The 26,543-nt window shown below is 42.9% G+C and overlaps 1 protein-coding gene across 1 annotated transcript; it reads left to right on the top strand.

Moving 5' to 3' along the window:
- The first annotated feature begins 19,543 nt into the window (after positions 1-19,543).
- On the top strand, positions 19,544-23,757 carry LOC109739451 (probable protein-S-isoprenylcysteine O-methyltransferase). Its single transcript, XM_020298540.4, has 5 exons — positions 19,544-19,933; positions 21,534-21,777; positions 21,938-22,066; positions 22,224-22,332; positions 23,241-23,757. The coding sequence occupies exons 1-4, from the start codon at positions 19,714-19,716 to the stop codon at positions 22,312-22,314; spliced, it is 684 nt and encodes a 227-aa protein (XP_020154129.1). The 5' UTR covers positions 19,544-19,713; the 3' UTR covers positions 22,315-22,332; positions 23,241-23,757.
- Positions 23,758-26,543: the final 2,786 nt, after the last annotated feature.

Below are 26,543 nucleotides of genomic sequence, written 5' to 3'. Positions count from 1 at the left end.
TAGAGATATTGCCACAGTGATATTTTGCTACTATTATCGATATATGTTCATCGACGTTGCTAGCTTACAATACATTTGTTGTCCTATCTAGTATATAATTACATTGCATTGCCAAAAAAAGAATACCAATGAGCAAATTCCTAGCTCCGCCACTGGGATGCGCTGGAGCTGTTGATCGGCAAAGTGCGGGCGTCTGCTACCTCCTTGTCTCATCCCGCGGATGGCGGCCAGGCTTAAGTTGTTCTCTTCCAGTGCTTTAGGAGTAGGTTGTTGACCCGCACGCCTATTTTGCTCGCATTTGTCGATCAGCGTGCCGTTTTATACTTTGGGCCGGTGTGCCTGGTTGTTGGCCGTGATACTGTGTTAGTCCTGTGTTGTATCTGTTGGTGTTGTTCTCAACTGGTGGCTTTATTTATAAAGTCGGGCATATATCTTTCCTCTAAAAAAAACCATTATTAGGGAAAAACCTAGCAGTAGCGCCGGTTTTAGGTACGGGATACCGTGCTACTGCTATGGTGCTACAGCTAAAGGATAGCAGTAGTGTGGGTTGGCCCGCACTACTGCTATATCTACTTAGCAGTAGCGCTTTCGGTAGAACGCGCTACTGGTAGTTACTAGCAGCGCGCCTCTCTACCCGCGCTACCACTATTATTACGTATTCTATTTTTTTTTGTTTTATGTTGTATTCATACATCATTATACAAGTTTTCATATAGTAGCAATTTAGAGATTGTTTTTACATCATTGGGTAAAAAAACATTGGTCACTTTGGATCCATCCACTTGAAACTAATCCGCAGTTCTTTCACCCAATGACATAATAACTCGTCGTCGTCATCATCATAATATCATTAACAACTTATCATCATAAAGATGTCATATAACAACTACTCATCATCATCATTTTCGTCCATGAGACATCATATAACAACTTGATCACTAGTTATAATAACAACTCCTCCTCATCATCATCATAGTACTCATAATCACTCCTCCTCCTCCTCCTCCTCCTCATCATCAACTCTAACACATTGTAGCACATAATAACAACTTCTCATCATCAGCATAGTCATATATAATTGCTACCTCTTGAGCATGCGTTGGTTTCCCTTGAAGAGGAAAGGGTGATGTAGCAAAGTAGCATAAGTATTTCCCTCAGTTTTTGAGAACCAAGGTATCAATCCAGTAGGAGGCCACACGCAAGTCCCTCGTACCTACACAAACAAATAAGAACCTTGCAACCAACGCGATAAAGGGGTTGTCAATCCCTTCATGGCCACTTGCAAAAGTGAGATCTGATAGAGATGATAAGATAATATTTTTGGTATTTTTATGATAAAGATTGAAAGTAAAGATTGCAAAGTAAAAATAGATTGGAAACTTATATGATGAAAAATAGACCCAGAGGCCATAGGTTTCACTAGTGACTTCTCTCAAAATAGCATAAGTATTACGGTGGGTGGACAGATTGAAGGAAATATGCCCTAGAGGCAATAATAAAGTTATTATTTATTTCCTCATATCATGATAAATGTTTATTATTCATGCTAGAATTGTATTAACCGGAAACATAATACATGTGTGAATACATAGACAAACATAGTGTCACTAGTATGCCTCTACTTAACTAGCTCGTTGATCGAAGATGGTTAAGTTTCCTAGCCATGGACATGAGTTGTCATTTGATTAACGGGATCACATTATTAGGAGAATAATGTGATTGACTTGACCCATTCCGTTAGCTTAGCACTTGATCGTTTAGTATGTTGTTGTTGCTTTCTTCATGACTTATACATGTTCCTATGACTATGAGATTATGCAACTCCCGTTTACCGGAGGAACACTTTGTGTGCTACCAAACGTCACAACATAACTGGGTGATTATAAAGGTGCTCTACAGGTGTCTCCGAAGGTACTTGTTGGGTTGGCGTATTTCGAGATTAGGATTTGTCACTCCGATTGTCGGAGAGGTATCTCTGGGCCCTCCCGGTAATGCACATCACTATAAGCCTTGCAAGCATTGTGACTAATGAGTTAAGTTGCGAGATGATGTATTACGGAACGAGTAAAGAGACTTGCCGGTAATGAGATTGAACTAGGTATTGAGATACCGACGATCGAATCTCGGGCAAGTAATATACCGATGACAAAGGGAACAATGTATGTTGTTATGCGGTTTGACCGATAAAGATCTTCGTAGAATATGTAGGAGCCAATATGAGCATCCAGGTTCCGCTATTGGTTATTGACCGGAGACGTGTCTCGGTCATGTCTACATAGTTCTCGAACCCGTAGGGTCCGCACGCTTAAAGTTAGATGACGATCGGTATTATGAGTTTTGTGTTTTGATGTACCGAAGGTAGTTCGGAGTCCCGGATATGATCACGGACATGACGAGGAGTCTCGAAATGGTCGAGACATAAATATCGATATATTGGACGACTATGTTCGGACACCGGAATGGTTTCGGGGAGTTTCGGACACATACCGGAGTACCCGGGGGTTACCGGAACCCCCTGGGGAGACTAATGGGCCTATTGGGCCCTGGTGGAGAAGAGGAGGGGCGGCCAAGGGCAGCCGCGCGCCCCCTTTCCCCCAGTCCGAATTGGACAAGGAGGGGGGCGGCGCCCCCCTTTCCTTTCCCCCTCTCTCTCCTTCCCTCTCCTCTCCTACTCCCACTTGGAAGGGGGGAGTCCTACTCCCGGACTCCTCATGGGGCGCGCCTATGGTGGCCGGGCCCCTCCCCCTCCTCCACTCCTTTATATACGGGGAGGGGGCACCCCTTGGAGACAATAACAATTGATCTCTTGATCTCTTAGCCGTGTGCGGTGCCCCCTCCACCATATTCCACCTCGATAATATCGTAGCGGTGCTTAGGCAAAGCCCTGCGTCGGTAGCATCATCATCACCGTCACCATGCCGTCGTGCTGACGGAACTCTCCTTCAAAGCTCGGCTGGATCAGAGTTCGAGGGACGTCATCGAGCTGAACGTGTGCTGAACTCGGAGGTGCCGTACGTTCGGTACTCGGATCGGTCGGACCGTAAAGACGTACGACTACATCAACCGCATTGTGCTAACGCTTCCGCTTTCGGTCTACGAGGGTACGTGGACACATTCTCCCCTCTCGTTGCTATGCATCACCATGATTCTGTGTGTGCGTAGGAAATTTTTTGAAATTACTACGTTCCCCAGCAGTGGCATCTGAGCCTGGTTTTATGCGTAGATGTTTATGCACGAGTAGAACACAAGTGAGTTGTGGGCGATACAAGTCATACTGCTTACCAGCATGTCATACTTTGGTTCGGCGGTATTGTTGGATGAAGCGACCCGGACCGACATTACGCGTACGCTTACGCGAGACTGGTTCTACCGACGTGCTTTGCACACAGGTGGCTGGCGGGTGTCAGTTTCTCCAACTTTAGTTGAACCGAGTGTGGCTACGCCCGGTCCTTGAGAAGGTTAAAACAGCACTAACTTGACGAACTATCGTTGTGGTTTTGATGCGTAGATAAGAACGGTTCTTGCTCAGCCTGTAGCAGCCACGTAAAACTTGCAACAACAAAGTAGAGGACGTCTAAGTTGTTTTTGCAGGGCATGTTGTGATGTGATATGGTCAAGGCATGATGCTATATTTTATTGTATGAAATGATCATGTTTTGTAACCGAGTTATCGGCAACTGGCAGGAGCCATATGGTTGTCGCTTTATTGTATGCAATGCAATCGCCCTATAATGCTTTACTTTATCACTAAGCGGTAGCGATAGTCGTAGAAGCAATAGTTGGCGAGACGACAACGATGCTACGATGGAGATCAAGGTGTCGTGTCGGTGACGATGGTGATCATGACGGTGCTTCGGAGATGGAGATCACAAGCACAAGATGATGATGGCCAAATCATATCACTTATATTGATTGCATGTGATGTTTATCCTTTATGCATCTTATTTTGCTTTGATTGACGGTAGCATTATAAGATGATCTCTCACTAAATTTCAAGATAAAAGTGTTCTCCCTGAGTATGCACCGTTGCCAAAGTTCGTCGTGCCGAGACACCACGTGATGATCGGGTGTGATAAGCTCTACGTTCATCTACAACGGGTGCAAGCCAGTTTTGCACACGCAGAATACTCGGGTTAAACTTGACGAGCCTAGCATATGCAGATATGGCCTCGGAACACTAGTGAATCATATAGTAGATATGATCAACATAGTGATGTTCACCATTGAAAACTACTCCATCTCACGTGATGATCGGACATGGTTTAGTTGATTTGGATCACGTGATCATTTAGATGATTAGAGGGATGTCTATCTAAGTGAGAGTTCTTAAGTAATATGATTAATTGAACTTAAATTTATCATGAACTTAGTACCTGATAGGATTTTGCTTGTCTATGTTGATTGTAGATAGATGGCCCGTGCTGTTGTTCCGTTGAATTTTAATGCGTTCCTTGAGAAAGCAAAGTTGAAAGATGATGGTAGCAATTACACGGACTGGGTCCGTAACTTGAGGATTATCCTCATTGCTGCATAGAAGAATTACGTCCTGGAAGCACCGCTGGGTGCTAGGCCTGCTGGAGATGCAACTGACGACGTTAAGAATGTCTGGCAGAGCAAAGCTAATGACTACTCAATAGTTCAGTGTGCCATGCTTTACGGCTTAGAACCGGGACTTCAACGACGTTTTGAACGTCATGGAGCATATGAGATGTCCCAGGAGTTGAAATTAATATTTCAAGCAAATGCCCGAATTGAGAGATATGAAGTCTCCAATAGGTTCTACAGCTGCAAGATGGAGGAGAATAGTTCTGTCAGTGAACATATACTCAAAATGTCTGGGTATAACAATCACTTGATTCAACTGGGAGTTAATCTTCCGGATGATAGTGTCATTGACAGAAGTCTTCAATCACTGCCACCAAGCTACAAGAGCTTCGTGATGAACTATAATATGCAAGGGATGGATAAGACAATTCCCGAGCTCTTCGCGATGCTAAAGGTTGCGGAGGTAGAAATCAAAAAGGAGCATCAAGTGTTGATGGTCAACAAGACCACCAGTTTCAAGAAAAATGGCAAAGGAAAGGAAGAAGGGAAACTTCAAGAAGAAAAGCAAACAAGTTGCTGCTCAAGAGAAGAAACCCAAGTCTAGACCTAAGCCTGAGACTGAGTGCTTCTACTGCAAGCAGACTGGACACTGGAAGCGGAACTGCCCCAAGTATTTGGCGGATAAGAAGGATGGCAAGGTGAACAAAGGTATATGTGATATACATGTTATTGATGTGTACCTTACTAGAGCTCGCAGTAGCACCTGGGTATTTGATACTGGTTCTGTTGCTAATATTTGCAACTCGAAACAGGGACTACGGATTAAGCGAAGACTGGCTAAGGACGAGGTGACGATGCGCGTGGGAAATGGTTCCAAAGTCGATGTGATCGCCGTCAGCACGCTACCTCTACATCTACCTTCGGGATTAGTTTTAGAACTGAATAATTGTTATTTGGTGCCAGCGTTGAGCATGAACATTATATTTGGATCTTGTTTGATGCGAGACGGTTATTCATTTAAATCTGAGAATAATGGTTGTTCTATTTATATGAGTAATATCTTTTATGGTCATGCACCCTTGAAGAGTGGTTTATTTTTGTTGAATCTCGAAAGTAATGATACACATATTCATAATGTTGAAGCCAAAAGATGCAGAGTTGATAATGATAGTGCAACTTATTTGTGGCACTATCGTTTGGGTCATATTGGTGTAAAGCGCATGAAGAAACTCCATACTGATGGACTTTTGGAATCACTTGATTATGAATCACTTGGTACTTGCGAACCATGCCTCATGGGCAAGATGACTAAAACGCCGTTCTCCGGAACTATGGAGCGAGCAACTGATTTGTTGGAGATCATACATACTGATGGATGTGGTCCGATGAATATTGAGGCTCGCGGCGGGTATCGTTATTTTCTCACCTTCACAGATGATTTGAGCAGATATGGGTATATCTACTTAATGAAACATAAGTCTGAAACATTTGAAAAGTTCAAAGAATTTCAGAGTGAAGTGGAAAATCATCGTAACAAGAAAATAAAGTTTCTACGATCTGATCGTGGAGGAGAATATTTGAGTTACGAGTTTGGTCTACATTTGAAACAATGCGGAATAGTTCCGCAACTCACGCCACCTGGAACACCACAGCGTATTGGTGTGTCCGAACGTCGTAATCGTACTTTACTAAATATGGTGCGATCTATGATATCTCTTACTGATTTACTGCTATCGTTTTGGGGTTATGCTTTAGAGACGGCTGCATTCACGTTAAATAGGGCACCATCGAAATCCGTTGAGACACGCCTTATGAACTATGGTTTGGCAAGAAACCAAAGTTGTCATTTCTTAAAGTTTGGGGCTGCGATGCTTATGTGAAAAAGCTTCAACCTGATAAGCTAGAACCCAAATCGGAGAAATGTGTCTTCATAGGATACCCAAAGGAAACTGTTGGGTACACCTTCTATCACAGATCCGAAGGCAAGACATTCGTTGCCAAGAATGGATCCTTTCTAGAGAAGGAGTTTCTCTTGAAAGAAGTGAGTGGGAGGAAAGTATAACTTGATGAGGTAACTGTACCTGCTCCCTTATTGGAAAGTAGTTCATCACAGAAACCGGTTCCTGTGACACCTACACCAATTAGTGAGGAAGCTAATGATATCGATCATGAAACTTCAGATCAAGTTACTACTGAGCCTCGTAGGTCAACCAGAGTAAGATCCGCACCAGAGTGGTACGGTAATCCTATTCTGGAGGTCATGCCACTTGACCAAGGTGAACCTACGAACTATGAAGAAGCGATGGTGAGCCCAGATTCCGCAAAATGGCTTGAGGCCATGAAATCTGAGATGGGATCCATGTATGAGAACAAAGTGTGGACTTTGGTTGACTTGCCCGATGATCGGCAAGCCATTGAGAATAAATGGATCTTCAAGAAGAAGACTGACGCTGACGGTAATGTTACTGTCTATAAAGCTCGACTTGTTGCAAAAGGTTTTCGACAAGTTCAAGGGATTGACTACGATGAGACTTTCTCACCCATAGCGATGGTTAAGTCTGTCCGAATCATGTTAGCAATTGCTGCATTTTATGATTATGAAATTTGGCAAATGGATGTCAAAACTGCATTCCTGAATGGATTTCTGGAAGAAGAGTTGTATATGATGCAACCAGAAGGTTTTGTCGATCCAAAGGGAGCTAACAAAGTGTGCAAGCTCCAGCGATCCATTTATGGACTGGTGCAAGCCTCTCGGAGTTGGAATAAATGTTTTGATAGTGTGATCAAAGCATATGGTTTTATACAGACTTTTGGAGAAGCTTGTATTTACAAGAAAGTGAGTGGGAGCTCTGTAGCATTTCTGATATTATATGTGGATGACATATTGCTGATTGGAAATGATATAGAATTTCTGGATAGCATAAAAGGATACTTGAATAAAAGTTTTTCAATGAAAGACCTTGGTGAAGCTGCTTACATATTAGGCATCAAGATCTATAGAGATAGATCAAGACGCTTGATAGGACTTTCACAAAGCACATACCTTGACAAAGTTTTGAAGAGGTTCAAAATGGATCAAGCAAAGAAAGGGTTCTTGCTTGTGTTACAAGGTCTGAAGTTGAGTCAGACTCAATGCCCGACCACTGCAGAAGATAGAGAGAAAATGAAAGATGTTCCCTATGCTTCAGCCATAGGCTCTATCATGTATGCAATGATGTGTACCAGACCTGATGTGTGTCTTGCTATTAGCCTAGCAGGGAGGTACCAAATTAATCCAGGAGTGGATCACTGGACAGCGGTCAAGAACATCCTGAAATACCTGAAAAGGACTAAGGATATGTTTCTCGTTTATGGAGGTGACAAAGAGCTAGTCGTAAATGGTTACGTCGATGCAAGCTTTGACACTGATCTGGACGATTCTAAATCGCAAACCGGATACGTGTTTACATTGAACGGTGGAGCTGTTAGTTGGTGCAGTTCTAAACAAAGCGTCGTGGCGGGATCTACATGTGAAGCGGAGTACATAGCTGCTTCGGAAGCAGCAAATGAAGGAGTCTGGATGAAGGAGTTCATATCCGATCTAGGTGTCATACCTAGTGCATCGGGTCCAATGGAAATCTTTTGTGACAATACTGGTGCAATTGCCTTGGCAAAGGAATCCAGATTTCACAAGAGAACCAAGCACATCAAGAGACGCTTCAATTCCATCCGGGACCAAGTCCAGGTGGGAGACATAGAGATTTGTAAGATACATACGGATCTGAATGTTGCAGACCCGTTGACTAAGCCTCTTCCACGAGCAAAACATGATCAGCACCAAAACTCCATGGGTGTTAGAATCATTACTGTGTAATCTAGATTATTGACTCTAGTGCAAGTGGGAGACTGAAGGAAATATGCCCTAGAGGCAATAATAAAGTTATTATTTATTTCCTCATATCATGATAAATGTTTATTATTCATGCTAGAATTGTATTAACCGGAAACATAATACATGTGTGAATACATAGACAAACATAGTGTCACTAGTATGCCTCTACTTGACTAGCTCGTTGATCGAAGATGGTTAAGTTTCCCAGCCATGGACATGAGTTGTCATTTGATTAACGGGATCACATTATTAGGAGAATAATGTGATTGACTTGACCCATTTCGTTAGCTTAGCACTTGATCGTTTAGTATGTTGTTATTGCTTTCTTCATGACTTATACATGTTCCTATGACTATGAGATTATGCAACTCCCGTTTACCGGAGGAACACTTTGTGTGCTACCAAACGTCACAACATAACTGGGTGATTATAAAGGTGCTCTACAGGTGTCTCCGAAGGTACTTGTTGGGTTGGCGTATTTCGAGATTAGGATTTGTCACTCCGATTGTCGGAGAGGTATCTCTGGGCCCTCTCGGTAATGCACATCACTGTAAGCCTTGCAAGCATTGTGACTAATGAGTTAAGTTGCGAGATGATGTATTACGGAACGAGTAAAGAGACTTGCCGGTAACGAGATTGAACTAGGTATTGAGATACCGACGATCGAATCTTGGGCAAGTAACATACCGATGACAAAGGGAACAACGTATGTTGTTATGCGGTTTGACCGATAAAGATCTTTGTAGAATATGTAGGAGCCAATATGAGCATCCAGGTTCCGCTATTGGTTATTGACCGGAGACGTGTCTCGGTCATGTCTACATAATTCTCGAACCCGTAGGGTCCGCACGCTTAAAGTTAGATGACGATCGATATTATGAGTTTTGTGTTTTGATGTACCGAAGGTAGTTCGGAGTCCCGGATATGATCACGGACATGACGAGGAGTCTCGAAATGGTCGAGACCTAAAGATCGATATATTGGACGACTATGTTCGGACACCGGAATGGTTTCGGGGAGTTTCGGACACATACCGGAGTACCCGGGGGTTACCGGAACCCCCCGGGGAGACTAATGGGCCTATTGGGCCCTAGTGGAGAAGAGGAGGGGCGGCCAAGTGCAGCCACGCACCCCCTTCCCCCAGTCCGAATTGGACAAGGAGGGGGCGGCGCCCCCCTTTCCTGTCCCCCTCCTCTCCTTCCCTCTCCTCTCCTACTCCCACTTGGAAGGGGGGAGTCCTACTCCCGGTGGGAGTAGGACTCCTCATGGGGCGCGCCTAGGGTGGCCGGCCCCCTCCCCCTCCTCCACTCCTTTATATACGGGGAGGGGCGCACCCCTTGGAGACAACATCAATCGATCTCTTGATCTCTTAGCCGTGTGTGGTGCCCCCCTCCACCATATTCCACCTCGATAATATCGTAGCGGTGCTTAGGCGAAGCCCTGCGTCGGTAGCATCATCATCACCGTCACCACGCCGTCGTGCTGACGGAACTCTCCCTCAAAGCTCGGCTAGATCGGAGTTCGAGGGACGTCATCGAGCTGAACGTGTGCTGAACTCGGAGGTGCCGTACGTTCGGTACTCGGATCGGTCGAATCGTAAAGACGTACGACTACATCAACCGCGTTGTGCTAACGCTTCCGCTTTCGGTCTACGAGGGTATGTGGACACACTCTCCCCTCTCGTTCCTATGCATCACCATGAACCTGTGTGTGCGTAGGAATTTTTTTGAAATTACTACGTTCCACAACACAAATTACTGTCGAGCAATTGATAGAAAAGTGCATAGTTATGAGAATATCTAGGCATGATCATGTATATAAGCATCACGTCCGCAACAAGTAGACCGACTCCTGCCTGCATCTACTACTATTACTCCACACATCGACCGCTATTCAGCATGCATTTAGAGTATTAAGTTCATAAGAATAGAGTAACGCATTAGGCAAGATGACATGATGTAGAGGGATAAACTCAAGCAATATGATATAAACCCCATCTTTTTATCCTCGATGACAACAATACAATACGTGTCGTTTCCCCTTCTGTCACTGGGATCGAGCACCGCATGATTGAACCCAAAGCTAAGCACTTCTCCCATTGCAAGAAAGATCAATCTAGTAGGCCAAACCAAACTGATAATTCGAAGAGAATTGCAAAGATAACCAATCATGCATAAAAGAATTCAGAGGAGATTCAAATATTGTTCATAGATAATCTTGATCATAAACCCACAATTCATCAGATCTCGACAAACACACCGCAAAAAGAGTTACATCGAATAGATCTCCAAGAAGATCGAGGAGAACTTTGTATTGAGATCCAAAGAGAGAGAGGAAGCCATCTAGCTAATAACTATGGACCCGAAGGTCTGAGGTAAACTACTCACACATCATCGGAGAGGCTATGGTGTTGATGTAGAAGCCCTCCGTGATCGATTCCCCCTCCGGCGGAGCGCTGGAAAAGGCCCCAAGATGGGATCTCATGGGTACAGAAGGTTGCGGCGGTGGAAATAGGGTTTCGTGGTGCTCCTGGATGTTTTCGGGGTACGTGGATATATATAGGAGGAAGAAGTAGGTCGGTGGAGCTACGAGGGGCGCGCCCAGGGGGGCAGGCGCGCCTCCCTGCCTCGTGGCCTCCTCGTTGATTTCTTGACGTCCACTCCAAGTCCTCTGGATCATGTTTGTTCCAAAAATAACTCTCCCGAAAGTTTCATTCCGTTTGGACTCCGTTTAATATTCCTTTTCTACGAAACACTGAAATAGGCAAAAAAACATCAATTTGCACTGGGCCTTGGGTTAATAGATTAGTCTCAAAAAAATATAAAAGTGTATAATAAAGCCCATTAAACATCCAAAACAGAATATATAATAGCATGGAACAATCAAAAATTATAGATACGTTGGAGACGTGTCAATAATCAACACTAACTAATTGTTCTTAATACCTAGGACCTACTTCTCTCTCCTAGGTAAAATACCATAAAACAGATAAACCGGTCCATCTCCATAATGGAGAATGGAGATAAACCTATCTCCAACTTGTGGCTTGCGCACATTCATTTTGTGTCCAATTAGTTGTGTATGCGCATTCATCACTTTGCTCCATTCTTTGATTTTGAGCCTTCTATCATTTGAAGAAATTGAGTATGCACTGTGGTAAGCCTTCGAAGTAGTTGGTCGTAAGCTAACCATATATGCATATCACCTTCGATAAACATCAAGTCCCGCACAACCTCCTTCGGGAGCCTCTGTTGAAAAACGTAATAGTAACATATATAGTTAGGAATGTAGTTTACTTAAGAATAATGTATGCAATGAAGTTACCATCATTAACAAAATCTTACCAAGTTTTTGGCAATGAAGTTACCATCAAGCAATTTATGGACTAGTGGCACGTATCTAGTATAATTTGGGCTGATAGAGTGATTGGTTTTAAAGGCCTCAACATCTTCTATGAATCAGACAAGATAACCTTTCTCCTCACAATTAAGCTCGGAGTCATAGCTGTAGTATGTGTTGTCTACAACCTTCTGAGTATTTCTTGAAGATAAGAAATAAGCTGACAATTATAAATAAATAAGTTTAGTACCGATGAACACCTTTAAATTAACAATATAAATTACTTAACTTAACAAATTAGTTTGACAAACTCACATCTAGGCAAAACTGGAGGCATATCCACATCCACCCAGATGTCGATATTATCATCATCATCATAATCTTCGGGACGAATATCAAATCTCATTTGCATACCCTCCTCAAATCCATATGCCTTGCAGAGAGCTTCCCAATTAGAGCAACCGAAATGGGAGTGATTGACCGCATTGTACAGCTTAACCAGAAACTCATAACCATGTTTAGTTCTTAAGTGAGCCCTCCTCGTCTCCACATTCTCAAAGTCATCTAAACCAAAACCAAGCTTCCAATACATATGGCCTAGCATGGCACGAGATGTACTAATCGAATTGAAAAAAAATCCAGAAATTACACGTTGAACAAAAGAAGCACAAGTGATGATAGTAGTTGCGATGAAATGCTTGTCGTTGCGTACCATACAAACATCAAAGGTCTCTTCCAGCTTCACGGTGAAAAACCTATCATTTTGCAGGTGAGGAAACCTGTCGCATAAACCCCGGCCATCGTAGCAGTGCCCGCACTCCGGGATCCCATCGTCATCAGACATCTCCTGTGTTCAAAATTCAAAGATTATAACTCGACGGCAAACCCAAAATGGTGTTAAATGCTCTTTCCGGCATTTCCAACGCACTCGATATTTTCTATATTATAGCACAAGCCATGCCAAAATTCACGGAAAAATCTGGCATGACCTTTGCTAAAAAGGACATATCGAGCGCCTGAAATTTGCCGGAACGGAAATTAATCAACACTCCGGCAAAACATAGGACACTCGAAGGTGTTCACTGCAAACATGGCCACTTGGCCAAGCACCTATCCTATTTCAGCAACACTAGATATACATGCTTATATTTACATCATATGAGCATTCAAACTTGATGGTCATTGCATTTCAATGGTTGAAAATATGAACAAAAATATTTCAAAATATCTTATATATAATCCTAACATAACTAAATTTGCCAATATAGGTCTATCTCTCTAAACTAGTTCTATTAAGCACTTACAAAATAAACTAGTTCTATTAAGTACTTACTAAATAAACTAGTTCTATTAAGTACTTACTAAATAAACTGGTTCTATTAAGCACTTACTATAAATAAACTAGTTATATTAAACACTTACTAAATAAACTATTTCTATTAAACACTTGCTAAAAATTCTAGTACCCTGGTTCTACCCTAAATTTTCTTACTTCTATTACTAAATTTAATACCTAAAAATTTCTATTCTTAATACCTAAAATTTTCTACACTAAGTGGAGCGAGTAGGAACGAAGGGAGGGGTGAGTGAGGGTGGAGAGGGAGGGAGGAGGGATCAGGAGAGGGACGAGGCAGGGAGGGAGGAGGTGGGAGTGAGGTGGGAGCGGGAGGGAGGGAGGGTGGGATCGGGAGAGGGACGAGGAGAGGAGGGAGGTGGAAGGAGGATGGATGGAGGAACTACCTCAGTGGAGGAGGAGCAGGAGCGTCGGCGGCGGCGGTGGACGACAGGAGGTGCGGGGGAGAGTGAGAGTGGAGTGGAGAGGGGAGAGTGAGGGGCGGCCAGTTGGAGAAGATAGGATGGCTTTAGCAGTAGCGCGCGTTAGGATAAAGCGCTACTGCTAAACGCCATAGTAGTAGCGCGTTTACGAAACAGGCGCTACTGCTATACCTAGTCTGACGGCAAGGTCGTGGCAATTATAGTAGTAGCGTTGTTTCCTCCTGACGCGCTACTGCTGTGTGGATATCAGTAGCGCGGTTTGTTGTCAAGCGCTACTACTAAGTAGCAGTAGCGCCTTATTTTAACCGTGTTGCTGGTAAGATTCTGTGTATAAAGTTTTCCCTAATAGTAAACTCTAACCTTACCGTTCCAAGGAGACGGCAGGAATCTACGCCGGAGCTCAATCGACTACGTCTAGATAGACGAATTTAAAGAGGATCAAAACCTGAAAGACAGACTCAAAGAAAAAACGCCGCCATCCGTCCGAGCGCCGCACCTACAAGGACTAAAACACCTTGACCTAAACTACTAACCGGAGGGAAGGCGAGTCTACTTGCTCGCCGGCGAAGTCTGGAGGGAGAATTTATCCTAGCCACCAAAGAATATGGGAGGAATAGTTGAATCAGTCAACCTAACCATGCCAATTACTCTTTGAAAGTACAAGTGTGCACGCATAACTCCACCGACACACAAGAGATTGTTCTTCGCTAAGCATCGAGTCTCCTTGCTTATCATATCTTTTGGATTCTTCTCTACTTTTGTTTGGGTGATATGCATCGTACGCATGGGTTAAAACAGGTTACGTGGTGGGTTGACCGCGCATCACTACCATCCAATTATGGGCGTCTCATGCACCTTCCTCCTCTCCGTTGCTCTTCTTATCATATTGTTTGCTGTTTTATGTTCTAGGCACTTCGAGAAATGGTCATACGAAAGAATAGTGACTGGATTATACTGTTGCTGACTTGTGACTTGTGACTTCCTAGACCTATATGCTGCCGAAAAACTTGCTCACAAGTCACAACACTTCATGATGAGTTGTTGTTGCTTTTATTTTCCGATGAGCGTTGACCATTATAATAGCCCTGGGAACATGGCAAACTTCTCATGTGTCAAGCTGGACCATGATAAGAACCATGTTACAATTTCACTGCTCCTCAAAAATGGTCAATAGATTGTCGAAAGAGAAACATGGCATCCAAAAATATAGAAGTAGTTATGATCATTCGCTTATCTAATTTGTTTATGGCTAACAATAAAGTAACACAGACGATTGTGAGTCTTATAAATTGATTTTATATGAAGATATAACATTAATTTTCTAAAAACATGTAGAGAAAATGATGTTGATTCTAGAAACTACGCTAGTCCTAGAGTTAGACTCTTGAGCAAGAGCTATTTCCTCCCTGTTATCATAAGTATTTTGCTCCTAGGTAAGGGGATTGTTTATTAGTGACGTCACAGTTGTATAGGTTTTTCTGTAACACACAACCTATCTTTTTTAATGAAGAACACACATGGTTGTAGGTGTCTCATGAAGCGAACATTATGGGGCTCTTTGAATTGTAGAATTTTCATAGACCGTTAGCGGACTGGGACTACTAAATTGTTGTGGAAAAAAAAATATGTGACCCCCATTCCATAGGAATCTCAATGTGAGCTTAAACCTCATTCTGTTTCTCCCTGGGGAAGTCCAATGCACTTTTACTCTATCTCACTCTACTTTTTCTCCTCGATTACAAAATACTACTTGTGTTTATTTCCCACGCATTCTCAAAAGGCACACCTCACAATGTTTTCCTTGTTTTAAAATCATATAAGAATTCATAGTTATCCTCAATCTTATGTCTTTCCTTTTTTTTCAAGAATTACGTTTTACCTATTTATATGATTTCAAATCCATGCTATCCTAAGGCTCTATATCCTTCTTTCCAAAGGTCGAGGGAAGAAAAACCCTATTTAGCGCTTAAAGCGCCGATTTTGGGCTCTTCAGTACACGGAGCTCACACAACCATTCCTTTGTAAGTTCTAACGGGGTCGGCCCATGTTCTTTATTTTTTCCCTCAATGGTTTGGCCTTTCAGTTTTCGGGTTTCTTTTGGACTGGGCTTTGTTCGGGTTTTTCTGTTTTCGTTCCTTTTTCCTTTTTCTTTTCCCTTTTTATTTTTATTCTATTTTCCTTTTATTTTACCTTATTAAAATTTCGTGAACATTTTCCACCTGTGATTTTATTTTCAAATACGTGAATTTTTCAGATCTGCGAACATTTTTTCAAATACGTGAATTTTTTTTATGCAAACTCTTCCACAATTTTTTGAATATTTATTAAATACATGAACTTTTTAAACTCACGAATTTTTTCAAATTCATGAAATTTTTCCAAATTTGTGAACATTTTTGAATGAATGGAAATTTTCCAAATTTGTGAACACCTTTTCAAATCAATGGATTTTTTTAATCCTGTTTCTTTTTCATATCCATGAACATTTATTGAATTCGCCAACATTTTCAAACCCGCAATCAATTTTGAATAGATGAACATTTTTTTGACATTCTCACCTTTTAAAATACACAAACATTTTTTTAAAAATTTACAGAAGAAAACCACCTAGTTTTGACATAGTAGCCCAGTGGCAGGCAAGCGTTTTTTTCTTCTCAAAATTGGAGATGGCACGAGTCGATCGAGCGTTGTAACCAACTTTTTTTAGTCTAAACGAACTTTATTTATTGATCATAGTCCAAATACATTGGGATACAAATTAGGTCCGGAGTATCTTGGAGCCATAAATGACGTCCAAAGAAAGTCCTAAAGTATGCTTAGCGAGGCTATGTGCCTCGATATTAGAATCGCATCCCTATCCATGGGATGTTTTTTGAAACTATGATGATTTTTATAGCAAATTCGGAAACTATACGGCCTAATGCATAAAAATCGAAACTATGACCCCGTCGGCCTTCTGTTGGCCGAAGAGGGACTTTTCGGCCTACCGTTGGCCGAAGTGGGCCCTTTAGCCTCCCGTTGGCCGAAGAGTGCCCAGCCTGTTGGCCGAAGAGCACTTTTCGGCTTCCCTTTGGCCGAAAAGTGTCATGGACACAAAACGTAACTAAGATGGCCTCAAATGAAGAATTTATCAACATGAAAAAACTTCGTCTCGTCGAAATGGTTGATTTTGATATAAAAATCGTCTTAATCCGATGTCGTATGCAACCTGTAGAGCCAAAACAAGGTCAGGGGCAGAAGCTGCAGAGTTACTTCGGACGGACCGAATGGATGTCAGAAAATTTGTCACGGGACACCCGGTGCACTCGGTGAGACCGTGTGGAATATAGAAGAGTACACAAGTTTGGTCACGTTCACTCTGTGAGACTGAACCAAACCACTAGGAGGCTCCGAATGGATCCGAAAAATTACTAAAGATTCCTGTCCGAGTTAAAGTTAAGATTTTTGATCTGAAAAATTGTTCGTCTGCACCAGGAAGACTGCTTGCATACTGCGCTTCCGGCCAGGTCTCCTTCGACGTGAGATATGGTGCATCACCCCCAGCGTCGAGGGTACACGGTGACGTTTTTGTGTGCATCACCCCCGGCGTCGAGGGTGCACGGCGACGGGCCTGAGAGGTGACCATTGCCTCTCTTTGCATGGTGGATGACGCCACCGCCGAAAGTTTTCCTCTCAATTCGTGCCATCGCAACAGAGACATTTCTTCAATGCCGGCATGTGTCTTCCCGGTGCAGACGAACAATGCCCACATCGATTTATGAGGCGGCTGGACTTCCCGTACAATAAAGGACTAAAAATTCTATCAAAAAATCTTTGGCAATTTTTTGGAGCCTCCGAGTGGTTTGGTTCGGTCTCACCGAGTGAACGTGACCAAACTTGTGTACTCTTCTGTATTCCACACGGTCTCACCGAGTGCACCGGGTGTCCCGTGAAAAATTTTCTGACATCCATTCGGTCTGTCCGAAGTAACTCTGCAGCTTCTGCCCCTGATCTTGTTTTGGCTCTACAGGTTGCATACGACGTCGGATTAAGACGATTTTTATATCAAAATCAACCGTTTCGATGAGACAAAGATTTTTCATGCTGATAACTTTTTCATTTGAGGCCATCTTAATTACGTTTTGTGCCCCTGACACTTTTCGGCCAACGGGAAGCCGAAAAGTGCTTTTCGGCCCAGCTGGGCACTCTTCGGCCGCTGAAGAGCCCACTTCGGCCAACGGTAGGCCGAAAAGTCCCTCTTCGGCCAACAGAAGGCCAACGGGGTCATAGTTTCGATTTTTATGCATTAGGGCGTATAGTTTCCGAATTTGCTATAAAAATCATCATAGTTTCAAAAAAAATCTATCCATGGCTAGTTCTCTCGTAATACTCCAGTCCTTCAGATCTCTCTTCATGGACTCCTCCCATGTCAAGTTCGGTTTACCCCGGCCTCTCTTGACATTATGAGCACCCTTTAGCCGTCCCCTATGCATTGGCGTTTCTGGAGGCCTGCGTTGAATATGTCCAAACCATCCGAGACGATGCTGGCCAAGTTTCTCTTCAGTCGGTGCTACTCCAACTCTATCTCGTATATCATCATTCCGGACTAGGTCCCTCCTTCTGTGACCACACATCCATCTCAACACGCGCATCTCTGTCACACCTAACTACTGAACATGTCACCTTTTAGTCGATCAACGCTCAACACCATACAAAAAACCCACTGAAAACAAAACAAAAACTGTGAAGAAACCAAAAAAAAAATCAAAACGGAAAAATAACAAAAGGAACCAAAACACAAAAATCAAATAAAGGGAATGAAACCACTGAAAACCAAACAAAACAGTGAAGAAAACGGAAGCAAAAACATAAGCAAAAAACGCAAGAAACATCGAAGGAAATAACAACTGAAGAAAACATCACATGAATCCATACTTGGGCTGGCCCAACTGAAAGCTCGCTTCAGCAAAGCCATAACTATTTGTCGTCCGCTGGTGGCAAATAGGATTGGGCATCACGTAGGGAGAGCAAATAACTAAGGGGTTTCCCTTGTGGGAGCCCCACAAGGGTCATCTTGGGTGGGGTGAGAGCGCCGCCGCGACATGTCGCCCGTTGGCGTTTTCTCTGGATTTTTTATTTTTCTATACGCGTTTTCGGGTTTTTGATGTTTTTTTTTGTTTTTATGACTTTTTGATTTTTGCACGGTTTTTCCCTAGGTTTTGAACACATTTTTTTTTGCTGAAAAAATGCATTTTTTCTCTTAAGCAAGAGGTACAAATGTGCTTCTCGTGGAGGCACAGGTTCACTTCCACGAGAGGCACAGATTTGCCTATCGGAAGGAGTGATAAAACATGTTTTTTTTTTGTTTCGCGAGAGGCACAAATTTTTCGTGGAGGCACATGCTTCTTTCGCGAGAAGCACAATTTTTTCGTGGAGGCACATGCTTCTTTCACGAGAAGCACAACTCAGAAAGGGAAAAACGCGTTTGTTTTTCTTCCACGAGAGGTACAACTATTAAACCCGAAAGAAAATACCCGAGCGAAAGAAAAAACACAAACATTTTTTTTACAAATTCGTTACATTTTTTGATATTGTGAACATTCTTTACAGATCTGCAAACATTTTGTGAATTCATGATTTTTTTACAAATTCACAAATAGTTTCTGGAATCATGAACATTTTTCAAATTCAAAAACATTTTTACAAATGGGATAACACTTTTTAAAACTTGTGAACATTTTTTCAGAACCCATGAACATTTTTTGAATTCAAGAATGTTTTCCAAATTCGAAAACTTTTTGAATTCATGAATTATTTTCAAAAGCATGAACATTTTTTGAATTTACAAACATTTTAAAATCCATGAGCATATTCATCAAACTCACGAACATTTTTGAATTTGAGAACATTTTTAAAATTCGTGATGGTTTTGAGATTCGATTTTTGTTTGAAATCCCGAACATTTTTTAACGAAACCAAAAAAAGCAGGAAAAAACGAAAGGAAATAAAAACAGGGGCCCCCCGCCCCCACATGGGCCGGGCCAAAGTCCCGTGCGTTACCTTGCTTTCCACCGCGTGGGTCGGGGGAATAGGAGTCCCCCCTTTTCTCTATCCATCCCGGCGTCCCGACAGCTTCGCCTCGCCCGCCGTGGCCGCCCCGAGCTTTTCCGGTCCCCGTTCAGGTCCCCAGTAAAAGCTTCCGCATGCGGCATCTCCTCCTCCCAGCACCTCGCCAGCGCCAAGCAGCTCTTCCCGCCGCCCAAGCCCTGAGCCCCAGCGCAAGCTCCGGCCCCCAGATCCCCGCTCTGCCCATGGCGGCGCGGACACAGGCGTGGCAGTTCGCGGCCGCCCTGGTCTTCTTCCACGGCTCCGAGTACGTCCTCGCCGCCGCCTTCCACGGCCACAGCAACGTCACCGCCACCTGTGAGTGAACCCCCTCTTCGGCCCCCATCTTTGCCATCCAGAGAGGGTGCTCCTGAGATTGTGTAGATACTACTACTGGTAGTGGTAGAGAGTAGAGAAGGTGTTACCGATGCACATGATTCTTGTATGCTGCTTAGATTAAAGTGCCCTGGTTAACATGTGGTAATGTGAAGCACATATAAATTGTGTCCTTTCGTCTGATCCAACTGGATTGCTATTGGTGTGGTTTGATTTTGTTTAGATAGTCGAGATGACTTAGGAGGAATTGGCAGAATGCATGCTTTGGCAGTTCCCCTATTTGCATAATAATCGGCGTCGTGGTCTCGGCAATTTCTCACCTAGCATTTAACTGACAAATAACCATGGTATACCTCTGCTGTCCGATCTATATGCAATTGTAAGAATTTCTTTGTTTAGCTTAAGAATTCAACAGAAAGAAGCTACCGAGTACTATACTGTGATAAATTTAGGGGATAAGGAGCAAGTATCTTTTTTTTCGACCCATGGAGACTAGTTCCCATGTCGGCTTTTTAGAAGAAATGAGGCGCCCTGCAGAGGCCGCGCCTCGAACGCGGGTGGGTAAGCTCACAGACGTGTGCTCTAGCCAACTGAGCACCGCTCGGTTCTCAGAAAGAACGAGTATCAATGGGCTGACATAAAGGTTGAGGTCAAGCTCCAAAATCAGAAAGTGCAATTTGAGTGCCTCTACAGAGTAGTATTTTACCAATTAAATTTCAATATGCCTGATGAATTAATTTCCTAATTTAGTGCTTCATAAGCCATCATAAGTATTTATCTTCATATATAGTACTCCCTCCGTCCCATAATATAAGAGTGTTTTGTACACTAGTGTAGTGTCAAAAACGCTCTTATATTATGGGACAGAGGGAGTACAAATTGGGGATGATTAAAAATAGTTATTCAAACTTGATTTGTCCAACTTGCATTTTTTAGATCACTTAACTCTGGCTCTAAACTATTTTAGTTCAACAACAACAAGAAAGCCTTTAGTCCCAAACAAGTAGGGGGAGGCTAGATCTGAAACCCATAGGATCTTGCAACCAACTCATGGTTCTGGCGATAGCAAGCTTCCACGCACCCCTGTCGATGGCTAGTTCTTTGGTGATACTCCAGTCCTTCAGATCTCTATTTGATTGGATAATAGCACAATCAGAAAATTCATAATCGTAGGTTATCAACTTGATACATAAGATGGTCAAAAAGAATATGAGGGGCTGTTTGGATGTTGCCCATACTAGCCCAGCCAAATCACGGGCACGCCCAAAAATTGGCTAGCTATTTGCTCGCCGGTGTCTCACCCATGGTATGGTGTGAAAGTGAGCTGAGGAAGGCCATGCAGCGTTGGCGAGCCAAATAATTGGTGCTCATCCAAACATATGCCCAACATGCAGTCAACGCCAACTTTTTGGCTGGCAGCTGTTGGCTCAAAATCCAAAGAGCCCCTGAAAGAACATTACCATGCATAGATTGGCGTCCGCTTCTTTATTTCATTTATCTTCTTTCTTTACCATTTAATTGTAATTTGCACTATGTAACTGCGTGATCGTGTTGTGAGCTAATTAAGGTGCTTCTGATGCAGCACTTCTTATCAGCAAGCAGTATGTTTTGGCAATGAGTTTTGCAATGGTGGAACACCTGACAGAAAGCCTTTTCTTCCCAGAAATAAAAGGGTATCTGTTTGTCAGTAATATTGGCCTTCTGATGGTGCTTGTTGGTGAAATTATTCGTAAAATTGCTGTTGTAACGGCTGGGCGTGCCTTTACACATGTTATACGGATTCAGTATGAAGACCAGCATCAGTTGGTAACTCATGGAATTTATAGGTACTTGCATCACAATTCAACATTTATAGTCTTGAGTACTGTTGTTGCCTTCCTCTGCATGTGCTCCAACTTAAACATTTTTTTCGTTGCAACATAAAAAACATGGCGATAGTTCTGCATAACTGGTTATAGCTGCTAAAGTATGTTCTTAATTGTACAGATTTATGCGGCATCCTGGGTATTCAGGCTTTCTTCTATGGGCAGTTGGAACGCAGGTTATGCTGTGCAATCCAGTATCTACAGTTGTATTTGCATTGGTGTTGTGGCGTTTCTTTGCAAGGCGGATACCGTATCCTTCTAAAAGAACCGTATTTCTACCTCTATATCCTAGGCTCTCCATTTTCAGAATGTGCCCAATTAATGTGAATATTTCATATAAGAGTTAAGTATATTATTTTGTGTGCTTCTTCTACAGTTTTTATTGTGATCCCTTCACTCAAGAGCAGATATGAAGAATTTTTCTTGAGGCAATTTTTTGGCTCTCAATATGAAGAATATGCACGGAAAGTGCACTCGGGGTTACCATTTATAAACTGAGTGTTTCAAACTTGCAAAGTAAGTTATTGAGTCCTCGCTTTCCAGCGTTCTGTCCACACCGTGTGTTTGGATTATCAAGTTAACAGACTGCTTTGTTCATTCTTCTTAATGCTCCAACCATAAGGTTTTGTCAGTGTACACTGGTAGATACATGCTCTATAAGTAAGAAAAGTTGGATATTTATGTGTCATAATTCTGTATAGTTTGTCTTTAAAGAATATGAGTAACTTTTAGTAGTTTGAGTGATTGATCTAGTCTACCAGAATCTAAAGTTTGTATTATACAAGTCCGCCTTACCACCTGTTTGTACGTAATAACCTCCAACAGTTGCAGTTTCAGATTTGAAGCACACTTTCACACTAGTTTTGAGAATTGTGTTTGAGTCAACGACCATACCATGTTGTGGGCATCTCACGTCTTACACACGACTTTCTCAACTTTCATGTATTTTAGTGTCATCTATTGCTTATGTATACTTTGTAAATAGCACAAATGGTGACAGATTTATTCAGGAGGTACAGTTTCTTTTTTTAAAGATATTGTGCTTCTATAGGTGGGGTCTTTCATTACATTAGAAAGGCCATACAAATATATATGTCATAGATACCCTGGAATCGCAAATTTGTAAGAAATTTAAAAGAATTACTATGTTACAAACTGCACAAAGTAAGAAATATGTGTTGTTCTAGCTGCTGATTAGATTCCAAGATATGGATTGCTCACGTCGCCAATCCATGAGCTCATTGACTTGTCTTGAACCAACCAGTATTTAAAGGTTGTGCGCATGTGGCATTATCACAAAATCATTAAACATGCATTGCAACATGTATGTTTTGGGGTCACCAGCGATACAGACAGTTTTTGTCCCTTATAATGTAAATATGAACCTGGAAACTGGGTATTGATTGTCTTCATTTTTATTATAGGCAACGCTTACCCCCTGCTGTCCTCATCATTGATATGTCTAAGGAAAGCACTTTACAACATGGACTCGAGAGATGCCAAACGAGCAAGCTATGTCATGGATTTTACACAATACAATACAAATCTGGAATTTGATGAAGCTGAAGAGTCATTCCTCAGCTCGTCAATCTGGCGCGAATGCTAAGAACTGTTGCTGATGCAAATGGGTTCGCTTACAGCTAGTTTTGTGGAAGCTCTGCCATTCATTAGATTCGAACCGAATAGTTTCCGCTCTTTCTGGAGAACGTCGAACATTTCCAGTAGGTTCGCTGTGTGAAAGCCTTTGTAGTACAACTGTATCAAGTGTGCCTGAACATATATGCTCCACCATGCTTTGCTCCTGGGCTTGCAGAAGAAAAGAAACTCCCAGTTTGTTCCATGGAATCTGAAATTCACTGCAGAGCTGCAGTTCTTTTGTCTCTGATGCACAGCTAGCTAAGAATAATCAGTCATTTTTAGCAAGAAACAGTTCTGGAATAATCTGTCATTCTGCTTTGCGCAGCTCTGGAATGTGAACAGGGCGGATAAAAATGTCTTGATTCTCCAAATAGAAACTCCTTGAAGTTACTAGTGCCGGACAACCTGGAAGAGGATATGCCTTTATTCATCCAGTTATTATTTTTCTGCCAATAGAAGTTACCTCACGGCGGACAAAAAAAGGTGTATTCTATCCGCCGCACCGGTAGCAATCAGATGATGCTGATTTGGGATAAACTTTTGCTATCGACTTAAACCAGGTCGACATCAGGTGTGCGTAGCAGGGAGGGCCTTGGTCGGTCCAAAAGCACCCGTGCACATCTTATCACTCCGATCTAGTGGATGCTTTGTTCGGCTCTACTTTTGACCTTTCAACTTTCAACCACCCAACCTATAGTTTTTTGTTTCCCGGTTATGCCAAAAGTTTTTTTTTTGAAGGGCGGTTGCGCCAAAAGTTAGGCGACTGCAAATTCATGAAGTCTTCATCGATTTGTAGACCATGCAATTTGTTTGTGATTCATGTTCCTCAAATGTGGAGAACCGAGGCCACGGAGCAGAGCCAAGGTCAGAGCTTCGTGCGGGGGGTTATAGTTTGGGGGTGGGCGGTTTCGACGCCGGAGAGTGTGGGTGGGGCGACGATAGGATGAGCGGTGGTGGAGGTTGGGTATCGACGGGCGGCAGTTGGCTGAAGGTTGAAAAAAAATAAGCATCCATAGGATTGAGAATCCAACGGTCGGTTGGAATCAACTACTCCCTCCGTAAAGAAATGTAAGAGCGTCTAGGTCACTATTTTAATAATCTAAACGCTCTTACATTTCTTTATAGAGGGGTACATTTTAAGTATTCAGCCAAATGCGCTGTAGGTCCTGAAAAAGGTATATTGTTTGAGTCATTGAGTGAAGTCTGCTGAAAGAAAATAGCACAAATTATTTTCTACTAGAAACGATTGGAAGAAAACATTAATTACTTTAGGCTAACATCATGTATGAAATAAATACAAAATAATCCCTTTGTTCTAAACTACTTGAAGTTATAACTTTGCACTCAGTCAAACTTCTTCAAGTTTGGCCACATATATAGAAAATATTCCAATATATATAACTTCGAATATACATAGTATGAAAATATATATTCTATGATGAATCTAGTGAAACTAATTTGGTGTTGTATCTTAGAATGATTGGAGTTAGGGAAACTAATTTGGTGTTGTATCTTAGAATGGTTGGAGCTAGGGAAACTAATTTGGTGTCGTATCTTAGAATGATTAGAGTTAATGAAACTAATTTGTGTTATATCTTGGATTAGAATGACTAGAGTTCCCTTTAGGCCTAGATTAAAACAAATAAAACTGCATATAACTGAGATTGCATAGGAATTTCCCATGGATGCCATTTGGACAGTAGGAACATACCATAAAATGATTTAGGAATTTAGGAACCCCCTTTCCCCAAGATTTGGAGGTTTCTAGACATGAGCTCCAATCTCGCATTGAATTTCCTTTAAGAAGTCCAAGACAATGAGTGTTTTTCTCCATGCATGGGAGATTACTAAAACACGAGCTCCGTCCTCGAATTCAATTCCCTATAAGAAGTCCAGGGCGATGAATGTTTTTTATGAACCAAAGGTGGGCTTGTGCCGGCCTAAACCACTTTATTACCCATTCAATCCGAACAATACAGTGAGGAATTAGAGTTACATAAGGGGGAAGGAGAGTTAGCCATTACATTACAATCTCGCGACTAAGTGGAATAACATTTATACCTTAGTCATGGAGCAAGATCTGCTTTTGAGTATTTTTGCATCGGTTGGCCCACAATTGTAGATCACCAGGCAGAACTCTAGCAATGTTTGTAGGCCATTAATTCACATGCCTTTAAAGCCTTTTTCATTTCTTCGTTTCCAAATATTCCAAAGGATGGCCATGATCACCGTTGATCAAATTTTATTAAACATAAACTCATGCCACAAATGTTGGAGAATTTTTAGGGGTGCCATCATGTAAGTGTTGGGGATCGTTGCAGAAATTAAAAAATTTCTACGCATCACCAAGATCAATCTATGGAGAGACTAGCAACGAGGGAGAGGGGAGTGTATCTTCATACCCTTGAAGATCGCGATGCTGAAGCGTTACTAGAACGCGGATGAGGGAGTCGTACTCGCGGCGATTCAAATCGCGGAAGATCCGATCTAACGCCGAACGGACGGCGCCTCCGCGTTCAACACACGTACAACCCGGGGAAGTCTCCTCGTTGATACAGCAAGGGGAGAGGAGAAGTTGAGGGAGAGCTCCGGCAGCACGACGGCGTGGTGGTGGAGCTTGCAGTTCTCCGGCAGGGCTTCGCCAAGCACTACGGAGGAGGAGGAGGTGTTGGGGAGGAAGAGGGCTGTGCCAGGGGAAGGGTGCGGCAGCCCTCCCACCTCCCCTCTATTTATAGGGGCAAGGGAGAGGGGGCCGGCCCCCTCCAGATGGATCTAGAGGGTGGGCGGCGGCCAAGGGGGGAGGCTTGCCCCCCCAAGCCAAGGGGGGCGCCCCCTTTAGGGTTTCCCCCCAACCCTAGGCACATGGGCCCTAGGGGGGTTTGGCGCCCAGCCCACCTAGGGGCTGGTTCCCCTCCATATTCAGCCCATAGGGCCCTCCGGGGCAGGTGGACCCTCCCGGTGGACCCCCGGAACCCTTTCGGTGGTCCCGGTACAATACCGATAAACCCCCGAACACTTCCGGCGACCGAATAAGGACTTCCCATATATAAATCTTTATCTCCGGACCATTCAGGAACTCCTCGTGACGT

Source organism: Aegilops tauschii, chromosome 2, assembly GCF_002575655.3.
Source record: "Aegilops tauschii subsp. strangulata cultivar AL8/78 chromosome 2, Aet v6.0, whole genome shotgun sequence".
Taxonomy (NCBI): Eukaryota; Viridiplantae; Streptophyta; class Magnoliopsida; order Poales; family Poaceae; genus Aegilops; species Aegilops tauschii.
The sequence above is the reverse complement of the archived record's forward strand: the minus strand, read 5'-3'. Positions and strand labels throughout refer to the sequence as shown.